At 44.0% G+C, this 25,482-nt stretch overlaps 1 protein-coding gene across 5 annotated transcripts in view; it reads left to right on the plus strand.

The window, feature by feature from the left end:
* ARHGAP17 (Rho GTPase activating protein 17) overlaps positions 1-25,482 on the plus strand; it is a 61,839-nt gene that overhangs the window by 4,034 nt on the left and 32,323 nt on the right. For all 5 annotated transcript variants that reach the window (XM_053365244.1, XM_053365246.1, XM_053365247.1 and 2 more), the window contains exons 2-6: positions 17,002-17,041; positions 22,553-22,657; positions 24,232-24,308; positions 24,623-24,734; positions 24,896-24,972. In XM_053365244.1, coding sequence (XP_053221219.1) covers positions 17,002-17,041; positions 22,553-22,657; positions 24,232-24,308; positions 24,623-24,734; positions 24,896-24,972 — 411 coding nt within the window. The remainder of the gene's footprint in view (positions 1-17,001; positions 17,042-22,552; positions 22,658-24,231; positions 24,309-24,622; positions 24,735-24,895; positions 24,973-25,482) is intronic.

Below are 25,482 nucleotides of genomic sequence, written 5' to 3' on the forward strand. Positions count from 1 at the left end.
TCCCATTTGTTATCAGGAAAATTTTCCTATATACTTTCGCTATATTTCAGAATGTAATTCAAGATTCATTCTAAGTCTGCCAGGAGATTAACATTGTCACAGTAGTTTTTAAGATACTTTTTAAATATTATCCAATCTTTATTGACTTTCTGTACAGAATTTCCTCTTATTCTCCCTGTCATCTTTGGGACATAAAATTTTATTATAGAACTGTGTACTTTCAGCCATCTTCATATAGGAATGTTATCAGTAGTATTATACCCGTATTACAGATAGAGGGGGCAAGGCAGGGAGAATTCGCCCAAGGCCCCCGCATGGTAGAGAAATAGAGGTAAAATATAAGCCACTTACTTCCTGGCTCTCAGCTCAGTGTCTTTGCCATTGTAGGACTTTACTTTTTTAAAACTATTGTGGCTCTATAGCTGCACTACCTGTTAAGATAAAATCATTCTGTCGCTGTTTTGTGCAGTTCAGATTGACTTCAGGCTGTTCAGGTTTAGTAAAGAACACAAAACATTCCCCTTGGAAAGAAAATTGAGGAAAACCTTCTTGAAGCCTCTGAGATAATGTGACAATGTGAGTGGAGTGTACAGGTTTGAAGGTGACCTTTGACTGCAGCAATGTGAACTTAGGGTGGGGTTCAGGGACCTTTGCTACAGTCACTGAGGAGCTTTTGCTATCAGTTTAATTTTATTGCAGGCATTCTCTGAGTGTACTTAGCAGTAGCTGTCAATTTGCATTCCTCTGCCGGACAGAGCATTATAATGCATGCTATCCAGAAGAGCGGTGCTCACTTAAAAATGCTTGTGCACTTACTCATGCAAATTACCACTAAGCATATTCAGAGATAAAGGAGGAACTTTGAAAGAGATTTTTCATTTATTTCCTGTTTTAGTTATAAAAGGAAGCACTTAATAGAAGTGGTGTTCTCTAGGCTCACCTGACTTACTGAAGCATGCAAAAGCATGTTTCCCCAAAAGGGATAAATCTTCAGGTCAGATCTCATATTTCATTGGTTCCTAGTCATGATTTGAAAATTCCCAGTGAAGCTGAGCAGATTCCAGCTACCTTATTATTTGGACACTTTGCTCATAAAAGTGACTCAAAGCAATTTGCAATACCTTGGCAGGGGATCACCTAGGGAATCCCATATACTCTGCTTTTTCTTGAAAGATGCTCATGATGATGATGATAAATTAAATAAAACAGAATATTCATAGCACAATTTGTTTCACTTGAAAATAAAGTATTAAAATTATGTGCACACTAATGTCTGGAAGGCTCAGGGTCCTTAAAAATCCTTCAAAAACAAACAACTGACTATTGCACAAAACATGCCTGTTTCAAAAAGATACATCTAAAAGATCCACTGCTACTCTGCTTCTGGCATCAAATTCAAACCTGAATACTTTTTACAGAAATTATAACACGTCTGAAATACATTTTGACATTTCCTCTTGGTAATAAAGAGTTCTCCTTTATGGGGCAACAATTGAGGTGATATCTCTGCTATTGTTAGCTTACGTCCAAATGATATTGCTAAGAGGGCGTACTTGGTTGAGTCTAGAGAATTGTGATAGGAAGTTGACTCTTCCTCACTGGAACTTAGCATGCAATAGCATCATTAAAATATGGTGCCCTGTAAGGCAGTGGTGAGGATGCTGCTGCACCACGAAACATCTCAGATTCCAGAAATTTGGTGGGCAGTTTCAGCATGTGACACACACTTTCTTAGACTGCTGGGAGGGTTTCCAGAATTAAATAAAGGTGGTACTACTAGTGTACTTTTTTTGTGGAAGAAGATGAGGTAAAAGGGTGTTGCCTGACATGCTTCATAGCTGATAGAATAATATTTGGGAGCTGTCAGGCTCTGATTTTGTTTGTATTCAGGCTCTATGAATAGGAACTGGGACTGTGCATCTCCTCCCGGTGTTTGACTTTAAATATACAACTAGGCTACATTCTCAAGCTACTGCAAGGGAGAACAGTTGACGGTCAGCTATGTTAAAACTTTGGCTAGAGTCCCATGCTTGCTTGGTATGACACTTAAGCAGCTTTCTTCATAACCTGACCTGCAGTTTAGCAGACCTGCTTTGCTTCTTTCTTCCATTTAATACTTGGGGTTAATGGAGATGGAGGGCAGGGCTCTTGTCTTAACCCTTATTTCTACATAAGTGACCACTGTGAACAAATACATAATTAAGAGCATTAGGTGGTGTTTAGCTAAGGTTTACTCTGCATAGACCCAATGAAGTTAGTGAATGGGACTAATTTATGTTCATTCATTTCAGTGGGTCTACTTTGAGTAAACTTTGGTTGAATACTACTTATTATACTATTCCGAATTCACAGTTCAGAGACATGAGAAAGGGGGTTTCACTGAAATGGGAAGTCTCTGCAAACTGTGTGTGTTGGTTTGCACTGTAAGCCTTATATTTTCTTATTTCCCTTGCTGTGCTTTATAAAGACCGAATGAGATGCAGGGGACTCAGGCTTCTTGACCAGGCTCTGCTGGGGACCAGAAGGGCACCTGTCCCCAGCAGAGCCAGCCCCGGTGTCCCTGCCACTCGCACTTGAACAGCCCGCTCGCCCCAGACAAAGGCAGCCAGGTGGTAGCCAAGCAAGGCTGCAACACTGACCCTACTCTCATGCAAGCAGGAGTGGGGTCAGGGCTCTCTCAGCTTGCAAGGGCAGGCACGCTCTTCAGCCAAGCAGTTTAAAGAGGCGGAGGGAGGGCAAAACTGTATCAGCAACTTACCCATGCAGCTTGTTTCTCCCTCTGCCAGAGCAGAGTGTTATGATGGTTTCACCAGCAGTATATGTCTGGTGAAATTGCCTCTGCTTGAGTCCCTCTGCCTCCAGCTCCCAATTAGTTTGTTTTCCCCTCTGGGCATTGGAGGCAGAGGGGCTTGAGCGGTGCCGGTTTCACCAGACATATAGCACTAAGTAAAGCTGTTATCACAGTCTCCCCCCGCCCCCATTCCGGTCTTGGGCGATATATTGATATATCACCCAGTGCTATCTTGGAAGAAAGGTACGATGGACATTAGTTACTTAATTAAAAAATAATAAATGGGGGGGGGGTTGGTGCCAATAGTTGGAGAGGTTGGAATCTTCATCAGGAAAAGAGTGAAGTTCTCTTGTCATCTCACTCTGTCAGCATTTGTCAGGTTTCATAAGATGTTTCTTCCTTTCCAAAGTAACTAGAACTTCACCTGCACCCCACCTCCCAGTTAGAAATTTTGTTTGGTACAGTTGGCTGGCAGGTGCTCCACTGTCTGTCCACGTCACACATCTGCTTTGTTAGACTAAAGCAGCCTTCTCAACCTTGGATCCCCAGATGTTGTTCAATTACAACTCCCATCGTCCTTGACCCCTGGCCATGCTGGCTAGAAATGATCAGAGTTGTAGTCCAATAACAGGCTGGACTAAAACCCGCATGCCTTATATCAGTTTTTGAGATGGCGCAGGGCTCCTGGGGTGAGGTAGCATGGCTCCCCTTAAATAAGTCTTTCATTGTTACAAAGCATGCTCAGGTTCTAAAGCTGCTCTACGCCTCCCAGTTTGATTCATAGTGTATAAATTTAAAGTTGGTCTAAGTCAGTCTTCCTGACCTTGGTCTCTCCAGATGTTTTAGACTGCAACTCCCATCAGCCCCAGTCAGCACTGCCATACTGGCTGGGGTTGATGAGAGTTATAATTCAAAATGGCCGTGATGGCTGAGGCTGATGGGAGTTGTAGTTCAGAGCATCTGGACACTCCCTACCACTGGTCTAAACTATGCTGTAAAAATGCTTCAGATTCCAAGGTTCCTGCATCAAATATGTAACTTCTTAGACTTTTCTTGTCCTTTGTTTGAGCGAACTGGTTACAGTTTCCTTTACTCTTCCTGTTCTGTCAGTGATTTGAGAATGGAAAGAAAGCTTGGTTTGTTGGATCAGGCAGTATTCCACGTTTCTTTTCTTGCTAGATTTACATCTTGCATTGTAGGCAGCAATCTGTCACTCAAGATGCAGTGTTCATTTCTGTGTACACTTTTCATTCCAGCCGATTAAACAGTCAGCAGAGAAGGCTTCTGCAGCTGGATGAATCATTTCATTGTATTATACTACCTCATATATAAAGCCAGTAATGTATGATATTTTGCATTTCAATTTGAGTTGCTCCTGTACAAGTGCTGAATTAATGACAGTAATGTTAAAATCTTCTGCAATGCAGGAGAAAACTGAAGTTAATATGTTCGTTAATCTTCCACAGGCTCTGCTTCAAGAATGTTTTGAATCTGCTCCCAATTGAAACTCTGCTGAGCTTGTGAGGTTTGGCAATAGTACAGTCTGGAATCTGATCCTGCCTGTGTGCGCTTTTTTCAGCTCTATTTTTTTTCCTGATATAGAGCAGTCTAAATTTCTTCTGAAATTTCTCTGCATTTTAAGATGCAGAAGTTTACTTGGTTTAAAACCCTGATGGTTCTGTCCTGGCAGTGCCTTAGACTTGATTTATTGAGACTAGCAACCTGCACTCTTGAACTTTTGTTGTACCACTCATTAAACGATATCAAAAGCGAAACTACTTATTCTCTGTCTTATTGTCCTCATACTTACGGACAGGATTTTCCTCAGTCTCTGCAACAAAAGGCACTGAAGTTATCAACTTCTTAAAATGTAATGTTTCAGTAGTGGGACATATTTTCTGCTTCCACTTCCCCACCTACTTATGGGGATAAACACGTAGCCCTCTGTACATAATTGTAAGCTTTGTTGTGGGAAGATATGTGCAGCCAATGTATGTGCTTTGTGATTGTGTGCTGTACAAATCCTGAGTGGTGGTGCTTTGTGTTCCTATGATGTGAAAACTCTGCTCGATTTAGCCATCTCCGCAATTAGCATTAACAAAGCTTCTGGGGATGATATCACTGTGATTGTTCAAGCCAGTTTAGGCAAGAGTGCTGTGTGTGATAATACGTTCATAGGGTGGGTGTGTTCCATGCCATGTTGATTACTTTAATAAATTTACAACTAATAAGGTTGTTCAGTCTCTCTGACAGCTGCACTTCAGTGGCTTCTCGCTTTGTTCTAGAGGCCAGTCTGCCTGCCTCAACTTTGTGAATTGTAAACTTTCAGTTTATGCTTTTACCAGCCAGCGATTTGATATCCCAAGTGCTGTAATCTCAGCCGGAGACCAAGGAGAGCCCTGTGTTAGTTCTGTGATGAGGCGCACAGGATTGAGAAACCAAAGACAAAGTTTTCAAATGACACATCAGTTGTTATGGCAAATTGTTCAAAGCAAAACAAAATATCAGGATTGTATTCTGTTCAGATTTGACATCTGAATCTAGTACTTTTGGGGAACTGTTAGATACCTGTAGTTTTCATCTGCTCAGAGCAAATACATCAAATGAATGAATGAAGTTTTAAGAAATCCATTTTTTAAGTGCATTTCTCTTTTAAAATTCTTCTGAATGGAATCTCAACTTAATGCAAACATATAGGGTTGGATCTAAAGGAAATTTAACTTGGGTCCCCTTGAAAACAATAGGACAAGCTGATCATGACACAATAAATCTATGCAGTTGTATGATGGCTTGATACAGACTGCCAAGGACTGGCAAGTTGCCAAAGATGTCATCTGTTGATCCATTGGGGTGACTTCTATGTTTAGTCACCTCTTTTCCTAATTATAAGGGTGACATCCAATGATGTGCCTCAGCTAGCACGTGGAGTTTCGCTTGTAGAATGCAACTTCCCCTCCCTTTCCCCCCTGCGCCCCGCACCTTCCCCAAATCTTGTTCTGGTGTGGTGGGGGAAACCCCAGAACAGATTTAGGGGGAGAGGAAGTTTTGTTGCACAAGTAGAAATCCTTGCAACAGCAGAAGCACTTTGCTGGATGCCCACCCTAAGCAGTTGCATTTCCGCAGTTCGTGTGTGTTAAAAACCTGGGAGAGCAGAGGGAACTAGTAAGTGCGAAGCGAACCATTTTTGTATCATTAGAAGTGACCAAAGCAACTGACTTTGCATTGAATCACTTCCCTTTCAGGCTTCCTAACAGCCTAACTTAGGTGTATTTCTGAGAGGAAGTGAAACAGCAGCAAGCAGCCAATTTGCTTTTGACAGTACAACTATGAATATTTGAGGAGGGGTTTCATCACTGCTCTTCTGGGTGTTGATTTTACAAACTCCTTGAGCCAACAAAAAAGTCTTCCATGCCCTAGATAAACATTCCTCACATTGCCCATCTACAAGCACCCCAGGCCTCTTGATTGAACTTTCCCAGTTGGAAAAATGTTACTAAATATTCGGCACTAGGACCAAATTTTATTAGTCAGCATCAGAATTCTTTGTGCGCCAGGCTTGTCAACAGGGATGGTGAAGTGCCGAATTTATTCTTTCCAGAGGGTTTAGTATGGTACGGCTATCACCTCTCCTCTTTTCAGCTGAATTTGGGAAAACCACTTGAAGCATCTGTTGCGTTGAACTATTTCAATTGCTTTTGTTTGATTTGCTCATTGCAAACAACTGAAAGTCTGTAAATTTTGACAATAAACCTGATTTGCAATGGGTGTTGAATAATTTTGATTACAACTGTATAAGCGTTTTTTACCGCTCTATGTTGTCTTCCATAAAAAACTTTGTCCTCCACATTTTAGTATATAGTCTTAAGAAGCATTTCACTAATACTGAAAGCTCTTTTATATCTTAGCCATAGAGAAGATGAGAAGATTGCTTGCCTACTGTGACTAATTTACTTGGCACTTGGCACACTGAGTGTGTAAATGTATAAGTTGCGATTTGAGCAATACTGGTAAATGCCCCATTGGCACTTGCATGTTCCATTGGGCTGGATGCAGAAGGGATTGCTGGAAAAGTAAGGACAATGGCCTGTGTGCTTCACATTGCTCAGCTTGGTTAATAAGAGTGGCCAGAGATGGACTGACTGAGTGGGTGGTGGGAGTGGTAAATGCCTAATTGTGGGAACGTTTGGTTTCAGCATGTTTAAAGAGGCTGTAGTGAGACTTCCATTGAAAAAAACCAAACCTTCCCTTAATAACACCAGACTGGATAATTTCTTCCAAATCTCTGGGCAAGGTCCTCAACCTGGGGCCAGTAGGCCACCAGAAATATTTCATGAATGAGACAAGTTGGCTAGATCAGGAATGGAGAGCCTGTGGCCCTCTGCCCTTTAGCTGTTGTTTGATTGCCATTATCCCTGGCCATTAGCCATGCTGACTGGGGGACTGATGAGAGTTGTAGCCCAGGGCTGCAGGTTCCACATCCTTTATCTACAACAATTTCAGTCCAGCTCTAGGTCTGGTTTTATGAACAAGCCAGCTTTGGCTGTGAACTACAGTGGAATTTAGCAGGGAAGGAACTGCATTATTGCTGGTTCTGCTTGACCACTCAGTGTTTTTCACTACTGTCAGCTATAGAACCTCTGGCTTTCGGAGGAGCAACAAAGGGCTGTTTGCAGAAGAACTTTTAAGCAGCCCCCCATGCTGCACATTGAAGTCCCAATAATTGGGTCTTCAAAGCACAGCAACACCTGGCATCACAGTGATGTGACTACAGGCCAGAAAAACTTCCCCACCCCTGAAGTAGCAGGTGAGAATAGGGAGCCTATAGTAAAATTCTTATTAGATTCAAAATCACAAAGTAAAGCTGCTATAAAAAGGATTGTCTTTTTGTGGGGGTTTTTAAAAAGTTGTAGACATGAAAGCAAACTTGAATGTGTGGGTGGTCTAAGACCTTTGAAAGTATTAAACCACAAAAGCTCTTATTGCCAAAAGGATTTGGGTGTGGTTCCCCTCCTTCCCATGTTAGTTGCTGCTACAACAGCTCCACCTTGCACCTATAATTTTAAAATAGAAATGACGTCTTCATGTGCCAAAAGCTTCACTGGTGCTAAGTATTTATTCAGGAAGGAGTTCAGTGGCACATACTTGGCATTTACATCATCAAGCATTATGTAGGCAGCTGGCTGGTTGGCTGTATGTGAATTTTGGTCTACACATATTTGATTTGATATGATATTTGTATAAGGCTTTTCCAACAACAAGTGTTGAGCTCAAAGTGGCTCACAACAATCATAGCATTAAAACAAGCATTGCAGTCACTGTAATATCAAACACATTAGCATAAAAATCAAACAACAACACATTCATCAAAACAATTAATACAGTTCAATAGTCATAGTTATTCAAAATATCAAAAAGAGCTGTTGAGCACCAGCCCTGTGCTGGATCACATCCCCTCTCTGGAAAGGGGCTTCTTTGCTCAGTGCAGCAGGCAGCACACTCCCAGGCAGTAAGATCTTGACTTCTTTTTTACCCTGTATGGGTCCACAGGTGTGCCTTCAGGTGGGAGCTCTTGGAATGGGTCTTGATGCAGCTGGTGCAGGTATGGGTAGGTGTGACAGTCTATTTATGGGGCCAGGAGCAATGACCCCTCTTGGGCTCAGCTTCCAGCTGCTCCAGCAGCCAGAAGGTCATCGGGAAATATTGAGGAAGGTTTCCAAATCCCAAAATGGGTTTGCTGCTGTCAGAGGAATTATGCCTCTGAGTACTAGTTGCTGGGGATCACAAGTGAGGAGAGTGCGGTTGGACTCATGTCTTGTTTGCAGGTTTCCCTTTGGCCATGGTAGGAACAGAATGCTGGAGTACATGGTTCCCCTTTGGCCTGATCCAGCAGTCAGGCTCTCAAGTTCTTTTGCAGATGTTGCCTTGCCTGCAGTTCCATTTACTGCAGTTCCGAATCAACTAAGGCTGTCAAAGCACCTTCAGGTTGTACGCAATGTGTTTTCTTCAGTTGCAGTCATGGCTTTTCCTCCCTTCCACTCCTCAAGACTGTGAAATTCTGCTCTCAAAATTGCATTGGGAATATATGTTCCACTGTACATGTTTCTCAGGATGGCAGGGCATTCCGTCGTACTCACAAGTGGCCCACAAACTGGGTGAGATCATAGGCTTGTAAGCAAGGAGGAGTTTCCTGTGACAAATCACCCGCCTTGCAATGGCCTGTAGTGCCGTCAAAATAAAACACAATCTTTTTATGGTTGGGAGACTTTGTCCTGGATTTCAGTATGGCTTTTAGCAGAAAGTGAAGAACTTTTACAAAGCAGGCCCTTTCATATTAAGATTATGTCAGCAGGAGAAACATAGGAAGCTGTCTTTATAGACCACTGAGGCCTATCTAGCCCAGTAGGTGTCTGCAGCTCTCCAGGGTTTTGGAGAGGGATCTTTCCTTAGCTGTACCTGGAGATATCCAGGATTGAACCTGGCACTTTCAGCATGCAAAGCAGATTCTCTGTCACAGAGAAAGAACCTATCAGAGTTGAAAATAGCTCGAGTAACTTTTTGAAATTTTAATACTTTGCCTGTTAATAACTGCGAAGCCTCTTTCTCTGCGCATTGCCATAAACTAGGGCACAAGACAGCCCTTCCATGTGTGGGTCAGGAATTGCAGGCATGCAGATGTCCATAGGGCAGTGCCTGCCTATGGGGAAGGGACGCAATCGGTGCCAGGCAGGAGGTTCTTGCAATATGCTCTCTATTTCAAAAGTAGCTTGCTATGCAGTACAGAGGCTGCTGGCCAAGTCAAAAGCCCCATTGAGAGCGTAGAATTGTGTGCTGTTCTGGATTGTGGGCCAATTGTTTGGAGTGCTCAAATGACCAGTCATAAGAGTCTGCTCCTGAAGGGGTTACCTAAATCCTCTCAAGTATTGGGAAAGAACACTCCCTGGTTTTAATAGATTTTAGATACGTATATAGTTTTAATTCTGCCAGTGTTTAATTGGTTTTTTTAATTATTGTTTTTTCGATGCTTATAGCAGTTCTAATTTTTATCTGTAAGCCAAACTGAGTCCTGTTGAGGAAAAAGGCAGGGTATTAATCATACTCATAATCATTCTCTTTGTATCTGTATCTGTTGATGCTTCAGGTAAGTCTTAAAAGCAGGATTCAATAAGCTAATTGAACATATAAATTAGCACATATAAATAAATGAGACAGAAGAAGTATTTCCCTCCCACTATTTTACTCATCATGTGCGCCTGAATCTTGCACTGCATGCTTTAATGTGCAATACAGTGGAACCTTGGTTCTCAAACGTAATCCATTCTGGGAGTCCGTTCGACTCCCGAAACTGTTCAAAAACCAAGGCACAGCTTCCGATTAGCTGCAGGAGCTTCCTACACTCAAGCAGAAGCCATGTCAGACGTTCGGCTTCCAAAAAACGTTCGAAAACTGGAACACTTACTTCTGGGTTTTCAGCATTTGGGAGCCAAAACGTCCGAGTACCAAGGCGTTCAAGAACCAAGGTACAACTGTATAAAAATCAGGGTGGTTCACGAGAGAGAAAGAGTTCCATAATCAGGAAATAGCTGACTTCCCATGGTAAGCTTAAGGTTGTGAGAAATGGTCTCTTTAATTTTATGTTGTGCCACGCCGTCGTTTTATATTATGTCACATCCCCTCTATGGCTGGCACCCCCAGTGCCCTCTCAAAATTCAGAATGAGCCCACTAGTCTAAAAGGGCTGCCTACCTTTGCTCTACAGGGTGTACAAACTAGTGTCGTCCTTGTGTGTATCCTGTTGCTAAGCAGTATCAAAATAGGCAGGAGCTCTCAGTGACAGAATGCTGGGACCAGATGGGGAGCCTGAAGCAAAATGGTATTTTCTGGATGACATTCTCCAACCCTGGCAGGGTCCCTGTTTCAAACAAGAGGCCTCTAAGGTTCCATTTTCAGTGCTTATCTAAGCATAAATGGAAGTTTGATCATATGCAAGGCAAGTGCATAACCTGCTTGTGTTTTACCATTTTATAAACCAATAAAAGACTCAACTTTTTTAAAGTTGACAAAACGCAGACATAGCAAAAATGAGAATTCCCTAGACATGAAAATATCTGGTAGGCTGAAAGGCAGGGGTATCAATGTTAAAATTAAAATAGGTAGCAAATACAGACAAATGACACATCACCTGTCAAATGCAAGAACACCCTGGAGCTATAGGATGCAGCTAGTAGCCTCCTGACCACACTCCAGTTTTGTACCCAGGAGGAGCAGACAGGACTGCCTCTCTTAACTGTGTGCATGAGACTGGCTGGTTAAGGCTTTAGCTTGTTTGTGCTGGTACCACAGAAAGTACAATTAATCAGTTTTAGAGATCAGAATAAAAGAGAAATGGGAGGAGAATCTGGGTTGGTGGTAAAGGAAATGGACCTGAAGCTCATTACATCTTATAATTTTCCGGGGAGGGGGTTAGAGTTGTGGGTACCTTTTCCATCTTCACAGCTGTGCGGTCCCCAATCTATCGCTAAACACAGATGTGCAGCTGACAGCAAGGAAAGGCCATTGACAGGGTGGGAGGGAGCATCCTGTGTCCATACTCATGCACATCCCAAGACACCTGAACAGCATTACAAGCCTCCTGTTCCCGGGTGTCTGAATCCATGAGCAAAAGCAGTACATTAAGGGGTGGCAATACATATGACACAACTTTGTCGCTGGTCCAACTTCCACTTCCACATAACAGCTTGCCTGCAGTGACTGGACAGAATCACTCTATTCTTTATCCAAACGATTTGGCTGGCATTGAAAGCATTTGGATAACTATGCGAGTGTCTGCCTAAACTGCCACTGATCTGAGAGTACATGAGCATTGAGATAATCTTGAGGATTAGTTAACAGAAGTTAACTATCCAGGAGCTTTACTGTACTTGCCGCATCTGAAATAGGAATAGAAATTTTAAGCAGTGTTAAAAACAGCACATTATTTGATTACTTCCTGGGAGCTAGTGTAGATGGCTAGAGCATTGATATGACTTTTGGGTCGCATTGTGATAGCTTTTGAGGGCTGGGGCTGGTGGGAGTTGCAGTGAATGCTGCTGAATACCAGTTGCTGGAAACTGCAGGAGGGGGAGAGTGCTCTTGTGCTCAAATCCCACTTGCAGGTTTCCTACAATTATCTGGTTGGCCAGTGCAAAAACAGGACACTGGACAAGATGGGCCATTGGCCTGATCCAGCAGGCTCTTGTGTTCATCAGTTGGGTCTGATGGGAGTTGTGGACCAAAATATCAGGAGGGTTTAGTGAAGGCTGAAATAGATCTTTCAATTAAAAGTCGGGGGAAAGGGAATGGTGTTTCATGCTTTCTTTAAAACTTGTAGGAGCCAGCCATATTTAATTTTGGAAAGGAGTTCCATAAGGTGGGAGCCACCACTGAGAACAATCTGCCTCCCTAGGGAAGCTTGGCTGCCTCCTTTGTTAATGTCTTTTAGGTACCAAGTGAGGGCAGTCCTGCTTCCTTTGACTTACCCTGAGGTTTGGCACAAGTTCTGTTCATTGTCATACTTCTGAGTGCTTTTTGAGTTGTTGGTCTTGACCTTATGCTGTATTTTTATTTTAGCCTTTTAGCCTGTTTATTGTTTTATAATTGTACCGTGAGCCCCCTTATGGATTCAACAAAAGGAAATACTTTTAAACAAATGAAAATGATATTTCTAAATGCACACCATGTGATATGGTCTTAATTCCTAAGCCATCTCTTGGGCCATCCCCAGTGGTAAGGGGACGGTTTACAGCCCCGCCCTTCTTCTGTCTTGCTAATTCAGAGAGTTGCCCTGTGCTTCTCCTCATTGCTAGAAGCAAAATCCTAGCTTTAGCATCCCTAGACAGCTGGTGCCTCATAGGATGCACACAGACCAATATTTCTGAAACTCTGGCAGTAAAGAGTTTTGGTCATTTTAACCAACAAAGACAAAGGATCTGAAGCAGCTCTTTGTGGCAGATTTGTAATATTTGTCGGAGGGGGGAAACCGGCCCCTTAAAGTTATGGAGCCTCTTTGTCTTGGCTTCTGCACAAAGCTGCAAATTTTTCCATGTCTTCCTCCACCCTGGCCTGGCAGCCAGTCCAGCCATTGTGCTATAGAAAGTGAGCAGGATGTATTGGTAATGCAGCCTCTAGTCTCCTGGCTCACTGTAAAGCTAGTTTCCCAAGGCTAGGAAGCCTTTCTGAAGCAGAAAACAGAAATGCCTCATCTGCCAAAAAACTGCCAAGCCATGGAAACTTAGGGCCCAGAGTGGCTTCATGGATGTGGCTCTACACTGCTGTAACTTCTCTGGAGTTTCGGGTTCCTTTCCTTTCATCACCTTTAATCCCTCGCTCAAGGTTCAAGAGTTGCGGTCTCAGTTTGCAATTTGAAAGTGGAACTTGAGGGTTGTATCCAAGAGCAGACCCACTAAATGAATGAACCTAAGTTACGTCCATTAAATTCATTGGCCTTTCTCTGAAGAGGACTAGCATTCTATAACAACTCTGAGTCACAGTTCATGGTCTCTTCTAATATGTGTCAGCATCAGATTTTCTTTGTACTTCCTTGTTGGCCATCTGGGACTATTTAATTCCCACCCTCGCTTCATCACTTGCCCTACTTCTTAGTTTAGCCTCCGTCAAAGTTGAGCCTGTAGAACAGGACTTGGAATTCCTTCTAACCAGGAAATTGCCCTTCCTGGTGTTCTGTTTTCCCCCATCATACTTCCAGCTCTGGCTAATGACCAATCATCAACTTGAAAAAGCAAACCTAGCCATTTCTTACTGAATGAGAGTATAGGCAGAGCTAGGATAAATCTCAGACACCTGCTTACCCAGGGTGCCCAGAGGTTTGCCTAGGAATTTGAAATGTTTTTCTATCCCAGAGAACTGTCACACATGAAAGAGTGTAATATGGACTCTGGCACACAGTTTTGAGAATTAAAAAACAATTTCCTCATCCTGTTCATGCAGAGAATGGTTGGGAGTGTATCTGCATTTACTTAATGAATTTGCCAGTTAGACAGAGCTTAGATGAGCTCCCAATGGTCAGAGAATGGCCCTTTCATTCATTCCGCAAACCATTTGTCCTCATGTTTAGACTGGATAATTTTTTCTTTCAGTTTTTGCAGATTAGAATATTTTGTATTGGATAAAGAAGTGCACTGCCTAGTTGATAAAACATGTTTGTTTAGGCAAGATGTTGGCGTGCTTTAATTTTATGCTGTTAAGTTTAATTCTTTTAAATGAATTAATTACTTTTTAAAAACTGAGGATATTTTTATTACCCATTGTAAACCATTTGTAGATTTTTATTACAATCAAGTGATATTTAAATTTGGTTAAATAAAATAAATTTTAAGTGTATGAGGAGTCTCAAAATGCAAACACAGCTGTCCTGACCCTGAATTAGCTCCTCATCTTCAGAGGACAAGGGTTGGGATGCAGAATAGAAGAGGGAATTGCCCTAAGGGCCAGCCCCAGATGTCTCTACCACCACAGAAAATTCATACATGGAATGGTCAGTACTGTGGTATGTGAACCAATGTTCATACTATTAGCATAAGACAGATTCATACATTTCTGGGAACTTTCTTTGTTCCCTTCATTTTTTCCAAATACTTTTGCTGGTCTTCTGGGGACCTCCCAATTCAACAGCTGGTCTTTTTCTTAACTATGCAAATAGCTGAGTAGCCAAAAACTTCACTTCTGCTGGGGAAAGCCACTTCACATTTTTGAGGAAGGACTCCTATGCATCCAGAAGATTACGGTATTCTTCTTCCTCTTTAGCCTTGGCATTAAGTGCTGTTGCAAACCCTCTCCTTCCTTCCATGCTTTATTGTTCCAAAATGTGTCTGGAACAGCTTATCTGTTTCCCAAATGCATCCTATTATGTATTGTGGATGCTTGGACAACCCAGCCACTTGCATGGTGGGTTGGAGGACAGAAGCGACATGTTTCTCTAGTTAGTCATACTTTGAAGGCAGACAATATAACCCCATCTTTCCACTGTAGTGAAACCTATATTCTCCCCCTAAACATGATTATTCAGGTAAGTTCTGTTTGGTTAAATCTTTTTCGAGGGAAGTGTGCTCAGGATTGTATCCTTAGATTGCCATTCAAAGCACGCTTCTGAATAAACCTTTCTGATCCATGGTTTTATCTGAAATGCAGGCATTAGTCAGAATGCAAGTACCAGATGATAATATGACAGCCCTTGAATTACTGTAAGGCTTCTGTACTTCTGGTCAGCCCCAGAGACTTGGCTACTTGCTTTACTTCCAGCAACTAGAGCCAATTCTGGGCAGCAACTAACTGGAGTTTCAGGGAGCCTCCTATGGAAACTCTGGTGAGCCAAATTTTGAGCGACATTATTTATGGAAAATCTTCCAACCCATTAGAGGTTAGTCCGTCCAGGGAAAGGGGAGCCTTCTTTGAAACCTCTGTTTGCTTGCTTGCTTCTGTGGGTTCTGAATAGGATTGCTATAACTCATTCTTGCGTGTTCTTGCTGGATTGAGAGGCTAAAATGGCTGGATTTTACTTCCATCGGTGTCCTGTTTAGTGAGGTTTAGCAAATCAAGGAAAATGCTGCTCATTAAGTATACTTTCTAAAATTTCATTTTTGTTCTGAAACGTATCTTTCTTAAGTCGTTCACTGTTCCTGTATAGCCTGGCTTTGTACTGCTATAAAAGAAAATTGGGGTGGGGAGAAAAACATGATATACTGAAAGGCTAAGGAGAAGCCTCACCCTGATTCTTATCAGTCCCCTTCCATACAGTTGTGTCTTCTGCATTCTCAGGTTCTCAACACCTCACCAAAGAATTTGAAGTAGTCAAAGGCTGACAAGCGCAAAACAGAAGGAAGTGAACAATGATATTTTTCTTAAAAGATTCTCGTCCTCTTGGTTTTGATAAAGGGCTGGTCTACATAGGAACATAGGAAGTGGCCTTATAGCAAGTTGGACAGTTGGTCCATCTAGCTCAGTATTGTCTAACTGAGTGGCAATGGCTCTCCAGGTTTTCAGACTAGGGTCTCCCTAAGCCCTACATGGAGAAGGTGGCAATTGCACCTACTGCATGCACAGGTCTACCACTGAGCCGAGCTGCTTTTTTTAAGGTAAACATTTCACCAAGCTAGTGCAAGCTCCTGACTGGGAGCCCAAGTACTACAAGACAGAAAGATGCCCTGGCTGCTGTTGAATGCAGTGAGACCATTCCGACTCAATGGCTCAGAAGGGGCTGGGATGCCTGTGTTTTTGAACTTTTCTCTCTCATTGGGAGGAGGAAGAAAATAAGCACAGTAACCATCCTTGGGTTTATGTAGAATCTGCCAATTCCCAGGAAAAGCATGAAGCCTGCGAATAAATAAATTTGGCTGGCAGCCAGCTCGCAAGCTTATGGAAAAATGCTTTTCAAAACATGCTGCCAAGGATTGCCTCAGACCAGGTAGAGTTTCACATCCGCATAATGGGGAGAGTGTTTTTCTAGAGCGCACAGCTCTGGGGTGCTGTCTGTAGCGCTGCTGCACAAGTTCTCCCTGCCACTGCATCTAATTCATCTGAAATCATAGAATTGTAGAGTTGGAAGGTACCCCCAGAGTCGTCTAGTCCACAACCCTGCCATGCAAGAATCCTGCCCATAGCCGTCCCTGTGTGGGCTTTATTTATATTACATTTTCCCTGCCCTGCCTTCATGGAGCTTATTTGTGCAGCCCATGGGCTCCTCCTTTTAAACTTCTGTAAGGTAGATCATACATGGGTGGAGAGGGAAGTGTCCACAGGTCACCCAGTGGACTTCATGGCTGTTTCACCAAATGGCGATAGAAGACTGGGCCTTTGCGGTGATCTGCTGTCGACTTGGGGCATGCATCACTTGTGCTGTGGTGAGAGAAGCATGTTGCAGTCATGACCCCATAGACAGCAGCACGATGCCATAAGTAGTTCTAAAATAGCCTTTCTTAGGCTTTTGATCTCCAGAGATGTTTTGTACTACAATTCCCATTAGCCCTGGCCAACCTAGTTGTGCTTGCTGGGGGCTGATGGAAGTCGTAGTGCAAGACACCTCTGGAGATCCCCAATTTGGAGAAGGCTAGCCTCAGAAGACAAGGTGGTACTCCTAGATACAAGTGCATATTTGTTCTATCCTGCTTTACATACAGATCATTTCAGTGCTTCTTCCCCCTCCCCTCTCTTTCTCAACAGGGCGGAGAAAACTGAAGTCCTCAGTGAAGATCTGCGACAGGTATTTTAATTTATTAATTAATGGCTGCCTCTGGAAGAGGGGTCGGGGGAGGCACTGGCTGTTTCTCACGTGCTGGATGGGAAAGCTGCAACACAATTTCAGGCAATAGAAGAAGGAATTTACCACACTAGCCAGAAGGGAATTTGAAAGGTTCTGGAGGGCAGGTAGTGTGGTCAGAAGTGAAATAAAAACTGAGACGTGTTAGTATTCATAGTCACTGTGCTTACTGCAGCATGGCAGGTTTTAGTGTGGTTGTGACAAGACCTCCCTCTATTCCACTTAAGTGGGGAAATGACCTCTGCAAATCATTCAGATTGAGTAAATAAACATCTATTGTTTTGCATAATTTGTCTAGCTACCAAGGCAAGGCAAGAAGGGGGAGGGAGCTGCCTGGTACACAAAAGTATGCTTATTGAGCCTAACAAGTTTAAAATCTAAATCCTTCTTCTGGGGCAGTCTTTGAAACAACCACCTTGAGACTTTGCTCTCCAATTCTATTGCAGAAAGAATCAGTTGGACACCAAGGACTTGGGCTGGTTGTTATGCAGGGTGCTCCCAAGGAAGGACTTCTATGCACATCTCATTTTCCCGCATTTGGTGCCTTCCCATTTTTCTCTTCCTGCCCAGGGCAGGAGCAGCAAGCTGTGCAGATTATTCCTGCCTGCTGGTCTGGCACCTGAGATTTCAATGGGTGTTTCCTTTATATTTTGAAGTTTGGCCTCCCAGCCATAAGGGAAATAAAAATGAAGTGTAAACTAAGATTTTCAAAATGCTGAAATTGTCCCATGTATGTCTCAGATATGGGTTGTGTGTGTGTGTGTGTGTGAGAGAGAGAGAGAGAGAGAGAGAGAGAGAGAGAGAGAGAGAGAGATCTCAGAAGAGTGCAAAGCACATAGCCTTACTTAGAGCTTCTTGGCTGCATGTGTTGCACATGTCTGAGTTTGAAGAGAGTTTCTTGATAAGCAAAGGCTCCGCCTTTCCCTTCGTCAGTCTCTGTTGAAATCTGGATCCTTTGCAGTTGCCGAAGGGAGCTTTGTCTCATTCCTTTGTTGGATCACACAGAGCAACAAGCAGCAATGTCCTCCCACTTGCGCAACAGAAAGCTGCTTGCACAACGGGTCTTCCAATTTCTCTTCTCCCCCTCTGGATCCCCCAAAATCTGCTCTGGAGGGACCCCCAACCTTCTGGAGAAGATTTTGGGGTCATGAGGGGATTGCTGGGGGGAGGAGAGGAAGGAGAAACACTGTTGTGCAAGCAGCATACCCCCCATATTACATTTAACCTCACTCATAACCCTCTCGGTCCCATGGGTTTCAGCTGTGTTTCGAAGCACACATGTTTACCCGCTTTGCTCCAGGGGGAGATAAAGAGGATGCCCCTGTCTTCATGATCCCATGAGATATTTCTAATCTGCCACTCATCAGAGTAAATTATGACCGCTATGTTTCTCATGCTATCCGTAAAAAATATGTACTGTGGATTGCTACTGCAGTGTCCCCTGAGTTTAGTAGAATGAAAGGAATTACTGGAAAATGAGTGAAAGCAACTAAATACCATTTTTTTAAAAAATTCTCCTGAATTTGTAAAGTGCTTATCAGTATACATTTATGGCTTTTCATTTGGAAACAGGGAAGCAGGACGTGAAGTTCCTAATTAGACTGCACTGCCCACAGCCGCCTCCTTGCTCTGTGTTTTCCAGCCTAGCTATATTTCACCTTCCAGACTTGAGATTCAGCTGTTTGTTTTATAGACGTGGGATCAGAAGCTATTTTCCCTTATTTTATTTTTATATTCCAACTTTCCTTCACGTGACTAACCGGGGTTATGGTCTTTCTGAATCAGAGGGGTGGGGAAACGAGCAGATTTTGGCAGGGCTGCCATGTAAATATCTGCAGCTAAGGATCTTTTTTTAAAAAAAAATAGTGCCTTGTTGCCTTGGTGATCCTATGAAATATTTGGAGTGGAGGGAGGTGGAGAGAAGCCAGAAATTGTTCCAGCCGACTGTTGGCAAACCATTTTTTTGCTAGCATGGGCTTCCCAGGCACAGGCGCTTGACCTGTCAACGCCCAAATGGAACTGCTTGCTCACTTGCTTGTTTGGCTTTGCTGCTGAACAGAATCCTTCCAAGTGTGTCTGATGCTGGGTGTACATTTTCAGTTGCATCTCCTCCTCCTGTGGAGTTCCATGTGTTTCGCCATATGGCAGAGAACGTTTCTGTCCTTTGGAATGCTCTCGTTTTAAACATGTTAATTTCCAGAGATGGAGTAGGGCCCCTTCTGACAGAAGGAAGCTTTCCGTACGTTGCTCTGGACTCACTTAAATGCCAAAGGGCTTAACAATAAGTTGCAAAGCAGAAAGATGTGTAGACTTTAAGACCAGCTGTTTGCTGATAAGAACATCTGCGATGTTCCTAGTCTTGCTGGGAGAACTGAAAAGTTGGCATTTCAAAAGTGCAGTTTGTTCCCGAGCTGCGAGGCTGGAGCCCCTCTGCCTCACAGCATGGAGCCCAAAGGGGCCAAGGCTGTGTATAGTCCTACTCCGTGTGCATCCGTCTCCACAGTGGACAACTGACCTATCAAAGGAGCATCTTCCTCTGTGCCTTGAATGTCTGGTGGCTGTGTGGAAGAATGAGCTGCGTTAACCAAACAGAAGGTCAACAGCTTCTTGTGTGGTGACTTGGACTCTTCTCAGTTGCATGTTTTTTGTCCCAAGTGAAAGATGCTTTTTGGCCAGGGAAAGAAGAAAAAGAAGAAAAAAGTGTATGGGCCAGAAGAAATACTTGGATGCTGTTCCAGCTTTCTGAGGGGAAGCTGCTCCGTGTTCCAGTCTGCTCACCAGCTGGGTCAGCCAACCGAGCTGGAGGCAGCAGATTGAACATCCTGTTTGTGGCAGGCCTTGCAGAGCAGGGATCCAGCTGAGCATCACAGAATTCATGATGAGGGGGATCCCCAGCCACTGTTCTGTCCTGCTTCACTGGGCTGAGGTTGAGGGCCATGGTTCCAAATGGTGTTGCATGAGAAGGGTCTGAATTGTGCCCTGGGCACAAGCCATTCTATGCCCAGTGGAGCAGATGGGCCCTGCAAAGCCTTTTGTCTCAGTACTTTGGCAGTAGTGACATCCCAAGGGAGGAAGGAGGATATGCCAGCTACTACAACAGACAGGCAAGGGGGGGGTGGGATCTCTGAAGCATCACTGTTACCCATAAACAGCACTATCTTTTTCTCTGCCTTAGTGTGGAATGTGTGCAGAGTAGGGCATCAAAACTGATTAAAGGGACTGGAAGCCAAGCCTTGTGAGAAACATTTGAGGGAGGTGGGAATGTTTGGCCTGGAGAAGAGGAGTCTGAGGAGTTATATTGGAGCCATCTTTGAATATCTGAAGAGTTGTCACATCGAGGATGGAGGAGGCTTGTTTTCTACTGCCCCAGAGGGGAGGCCCTTAACCAATGGATTCAAATTACAAGGAAGGAGATTCCGACTAAACATTAGGAAGAACTTTCTGACAGTAACAGGTGTTTGACAGTGGAACAGACTACCTTGGAGGCTTTTAAAGCAGAGGTTGGATGGCCCTCTGTGTGAGAATCCCTTTAAGACAACTACAGCGCCTGAAGACAGACAGTCGTGCATCCATAACAGTGACCAGAGGATGCATGACCCCTGGGAGTAGCATAGAGAGAAGTAACACCATAGTTCATCATCAGCAAAACCTTCATCTGCCCCAGCTGCAACAAATCATGTCTCTCTACAGCCACAGCAGGTGCTGTAACCTTCCAACAGTTTGAATTCACACCCAAAGGTTCACTTCTCCATTGTGTCCCGAGACAGACAGATCCTAACCAACCATAATGGATGGCCATCTGTCAGGGATTCTTCAGCTGTGATTCCTGCATTGCAGGGGATTAGACTGGATGATCCTTGGGTTCCCTGCCAACTCTACAATTCTGTTATTCTAATGTTTAAAAATCCATGCAAGAAGCAAAGCCAGTAGCAATAACAGAACCCAAAGAGTCCTATTCAGGAGGCCTGGTGGGCTGGACAAAGGGGGAGCTCTCAAGGATCCACATTGCCTGGGCTACCCTACAGTTGCAAGGAAGGTGCCTGCCATTTGTTCTGGGAGCTGCTTAGGAAAATGCATGTGCATCTCTTTGAGGGTGGGACAGAAGCATGTCTCAAGTTTTAATGCACAGAAGTTGGTCTTAAGAACAAAAAAAAGAGCCTGCTGGATCAGGCCAGTGACCCTTCTAGTCCAGCCTCCTGTTCTCATGGGAGCCAACCAGATTTTCACTCTGCCACCACAGCATATTAGCACCCAATGCCATGTTGTGAGCTGCTTTGGGATTTCAGTCAAAAAGCAGGATACAAATCTACCAAATATAAAAAGATTTGGGGAAACACTAGCCTGGCATCATTTGCAAGTAACAGGTTTTGGAAAAGCAAATGCAACTAGGCAGACCTGTATAGCCTCAGAAGTGGCAGGGCCCTCAAAGGTCATTGGCTGATGCAGGAAATCCTCTCCTACAGCAGAGGTGGGCATCTAATTGCTTCTTAAAAACTTTTAACAACGAAGAACCTGCCACCTTCCCAGGCTCTACTCTTAAAACAGCTCATGCTATCAGGGAGTTCTTTCTAACATGTAATTGAAATAGTCTTCCTTATACTGTGAAATTGTTTGTTCTGGTCCAGTTTAATAAATAAAATAAATAGACAGATACAGAGAAATTGCTCCGTCACCTATGTGACAGCTGCTCAAATATTTGAAGGTGGCTGGTTATCATACTACCTCTCCTGCAGACTACTTATAAGCAGTGCCTTCCATTTTTCCACATAGGTCTTGGTCTCCAGGCCCCTCACCAGCTGGTTGGAGTGAGAAGTGTTCAGGCTACCCATATTTTTAAGTGCAGCATTTTAGAAGGCTGCAGAGAGGATTCCTATCTGTTTACATACCTCTCTACAGTTGAAACTTGTTCTGCCTTTTTTTTTTCTTTTTGGCTGGTTTTGTTCAAACAGAAACCATTCCAGAAGGCCTCCTTTTAACCCTCATGACTCATCAAAACACAGATAAACCACATTCCTTTTGCTGTTGTGCATGGAGGTTCCCAGCAGAACTTGGCAGACGTCTTTGCACTCTCAGATATTTGAACGAAGATTCTTTCACAGAGGGAATCTCAGTTCCTTATCAAATGCTTGCAACTCCTTGCAAGCAACCCTGCCTTCCTACAGTGGCATTTCCTTTAATGTTAGACCTGCCAGTTGCCCCATGGTTGAAAGGGTGCTGTCTGGGGAAAAAGTACCAGCTTGAGGCAGCTAACAATTAATAGTTTTAAAACAAGGCAGTGAAACTTTATGGCATGTCTGGCCAGACAGTGCTCTGTTCCCAGGGTTCTACCTGGGAGAGGAGGTAATGAGGCTGGATCAAATAAATGTTGGGTTTCATGGTGCAATTGCTAGACGTGGCTTCCTAGTACAAAGAGCCTCATGTGCAGTTTCCCTTCCCTATTTCTTCACCATCTAGATTGAGCGCCGTCTCGACAACGTGAGGTCCGTATGCCACACTTCCTGCAAGAGGCTAGGCATGTGTTTGCATGGGCAGTCTGGAACAGATGCAGAAAAGAGACATGTAAGTGCCAACCCCTTCCATGGAGAACTGTGCACCAGATTTGGCCAAGCTGAATCAGGCCAGTTCGGGGAGATCCATGTTTTGGCTGAATCAGGTAGCGACATCCAGAGAACGGTCCAGGCTGGGCTGCATGATTGATCTGGGGCTGTCGGGGCAGGAAGAAGAGGTACGCAGCTCACAGTTCCCAAGCTGGGGAAGCAGACCCCAACAGGGTGATTCCATGGCTCGCCAGCTGGTGCACAGCCCTACTTCCAAGTTCCTCACTCCTCAAGTCTGTCCTTCCCAAAGTGCTTCTGTTCCACTGGGCTCCTCTTTCTCTTCTAAGCACTGCACAGAGCTCATCCAGATGTGCTGCCCAACATCTGAAAGAAAAAGGGGTGCTTGGCTCTTGTTCTGGCAAGTCAGCCATCTTTCAGAAGCCTCTGTAATTTCGCAGAATATCTCAAGTTCTCCTGACCTTGCCATGATGCTCTTACTCCCCATTACTTTTGCATGTAATATTTTTGGGGGTTAGTTCCTAACCACATTGTTATCTCCACCCCAGCAGGCCAAATATTACCCACCGCACACCTGACATAATATATAACATCAGTTGTGGGTGGGTGAATGCAGTTCAGGGAAGCTGGCTTCATGGGCCAAACAGGGACCCCAGTGGGCCAAGTTTGGCCTCCAGGCTGGAGGTTCCCCTCCCCTCCGCCTTGCACAGAAATTTTGCACATTAGACTTCTTTAACAGAACTAACTGCCTCCTCCTCTGACATTGCTCACCCAGCACCACCCAGAGCCCTATCTTAGCTGGCAGTTGTGGAGTTCATGCTGGGAGCAGTCAGGGGACTCCAGCACTGCAGGTGCTGGCCACACTTTGAGGAACAGGGGCTGTTTGTGAAGGCTCAGAGTGCACCAGCCCGTACAAGTATCTCTGTACATGATTGGCTTCCTGTACCCAGCATCTGGGCTTATCTTGAGAGAGGCAGATACAGGAAGCACCCACAGGTCCCTCTTTTCCCCAATAGAAGTTTTAACTGAAATCACTCCCTCTCAGTCAAAAGGCCAAAAAAAACCCCTTTGAATTATAAACAAGGGCTTTTGATTGCAGGCAAGTAAAAAGAGGAGTGGCCTTAAATGATTCTCCACATTTGTTAATCTGAAAAAATGCTGCCACCCATTGCAGGTTCCATCTTCACAGTTGCTGGAGAGAGTTGGAATTGATGCTCCAGCTCACAAGTTGATGGACTAGGAACACAAGAAGAGCCTTGTAGCTGGATCAAGCCCAAATGCCCATCTTGTCCAGCATCCTGTTCTCACAGGGGCCACCCAGATGCCCCAGTGGGAAGCCTGAGTGCAACAGCACTCTTCCCTTTTGCCATTTCCAGCAACTGGTAGTCAGAAGGATGCTGCTTCTGACAATAGAGATAGAAGATAGACATCAGGGTTAGTAGCTGTTGAAGACTGGCACTGTCTGTTAAGTATGGTACACTCAGTCATCAGGTTAGCCTCCCCACTCAGTAGGAAAGTAGCATCGGACCTGGCATTTCCTTAACCCCAACGATAGCAGTATTTGTTTTCTCTCCACAGAAAAAGCTTCCTCTCACTGCTTTTGCTCAGAATATGCAGGAAGGCGCTCTGCAGCTAAGCGATGAAACTTTGCTGGGGTAAGGGTTGCATCACTTTTATTTTACCTGGTCATGGTCATTTGTCGTTTGGTCAGATATAACCAGTGACCTAATTTTATGCATGTCAGGCAAATGCACCAATTCAGTATTTTTTAAAAAGAATACAAGCTAAAACAGATCTCATGAATTTGCTCCTGAAACTTTGGTTTTAAGTGTAAAAACAAAAACCTTACATCACTCTCCTGTAAGTAGCCCTGGAGATCAAAGGAGCTCTCATTACCTCTTTCCTTCCTCCCTCCCAATGCTTGGAATCCACCCATCTAATGCAACTGTGTATTCTTCTATGTTTTAAGGAAAATGCTGGAGACTTGTGGTGAAGCAGAAAATAAGCTAGCAATGGAGCTCTCTCACCATGAGGTGCAGGTTGAGAAAGATATTTTAGAGCCACTGAACCTCCTCTCAGAGGTAAGTTGCTTCTGCCGCTGTCCATAACCCAAGCTTGACCCGCTCCCTAAAATGACACAATTGTTAAGACCCGCCAAGAATTTGTGTGCACTTAAGACAAATATAGCTGTCTGCACAACAAATGTCTCAACTGTCAGCTTCCTGTCGTCTTACCCTTTCAGACGGAAATCCCCAACATTCAAAAACAGAGGAAGCAGCTTGCAAAACTGGTGCTGGACTGGGATTCTGCAAGAGCCAGGTAATACAAACACACACACACACACTTTCCTCTTCCTACTTCAGCCCAGGAAATACCAGGATTCCATCATGGCTTTGGGGCATCCTTCTCAGGAGCACTTGGCTACTACGTAAGGCCGCGTCCAGTCAACAGAAATCTTTCCATCTTGGTCCACTGCATTTGGGGAAGAGACATTTTAGCCTTATCTCCTCACTTTCCTCTGCTGCTCAAGATGTCTTCCAGCTCCCCAGACACCATGTGTCTATCTGTCTTGTCATAAGGACATATAGCTGGTGGAATGGAGTGTGCGTTGGCAGGTGCATAAGACAGGGAACTGTAACACTAGAACTCATGAACATCCAATGAAGCTCAGTATTGGAAGATTCAGGACAGATAAAAGGAAGTCCTTCACACGGCATAAACTGTGGAACTCGCTTTCACAGGAGGTAGTGATGGCTTCAAAAGGGGACTGGACATATTTGTGGAGGGAAAGGCTATTGTTGACTGCTAGTCATGATGGCTGTGCTCTGC

Source organism: Podarcis raffonei, chromosome 14 (genome assembly GCF_027172205.1).
Source record: "Podarcis raffonei isolate rPodRaf1 chromosome 14, rPodRaf1.pri, whole genome shotgun sequence".
Taxonomy (NCBI): domain Eukaryota; kingdom Metazoa; phylum Chordata; class Lepidosauria; order Squamata; family Lacertidae; genus Podarcis; species Podarcis raffonei.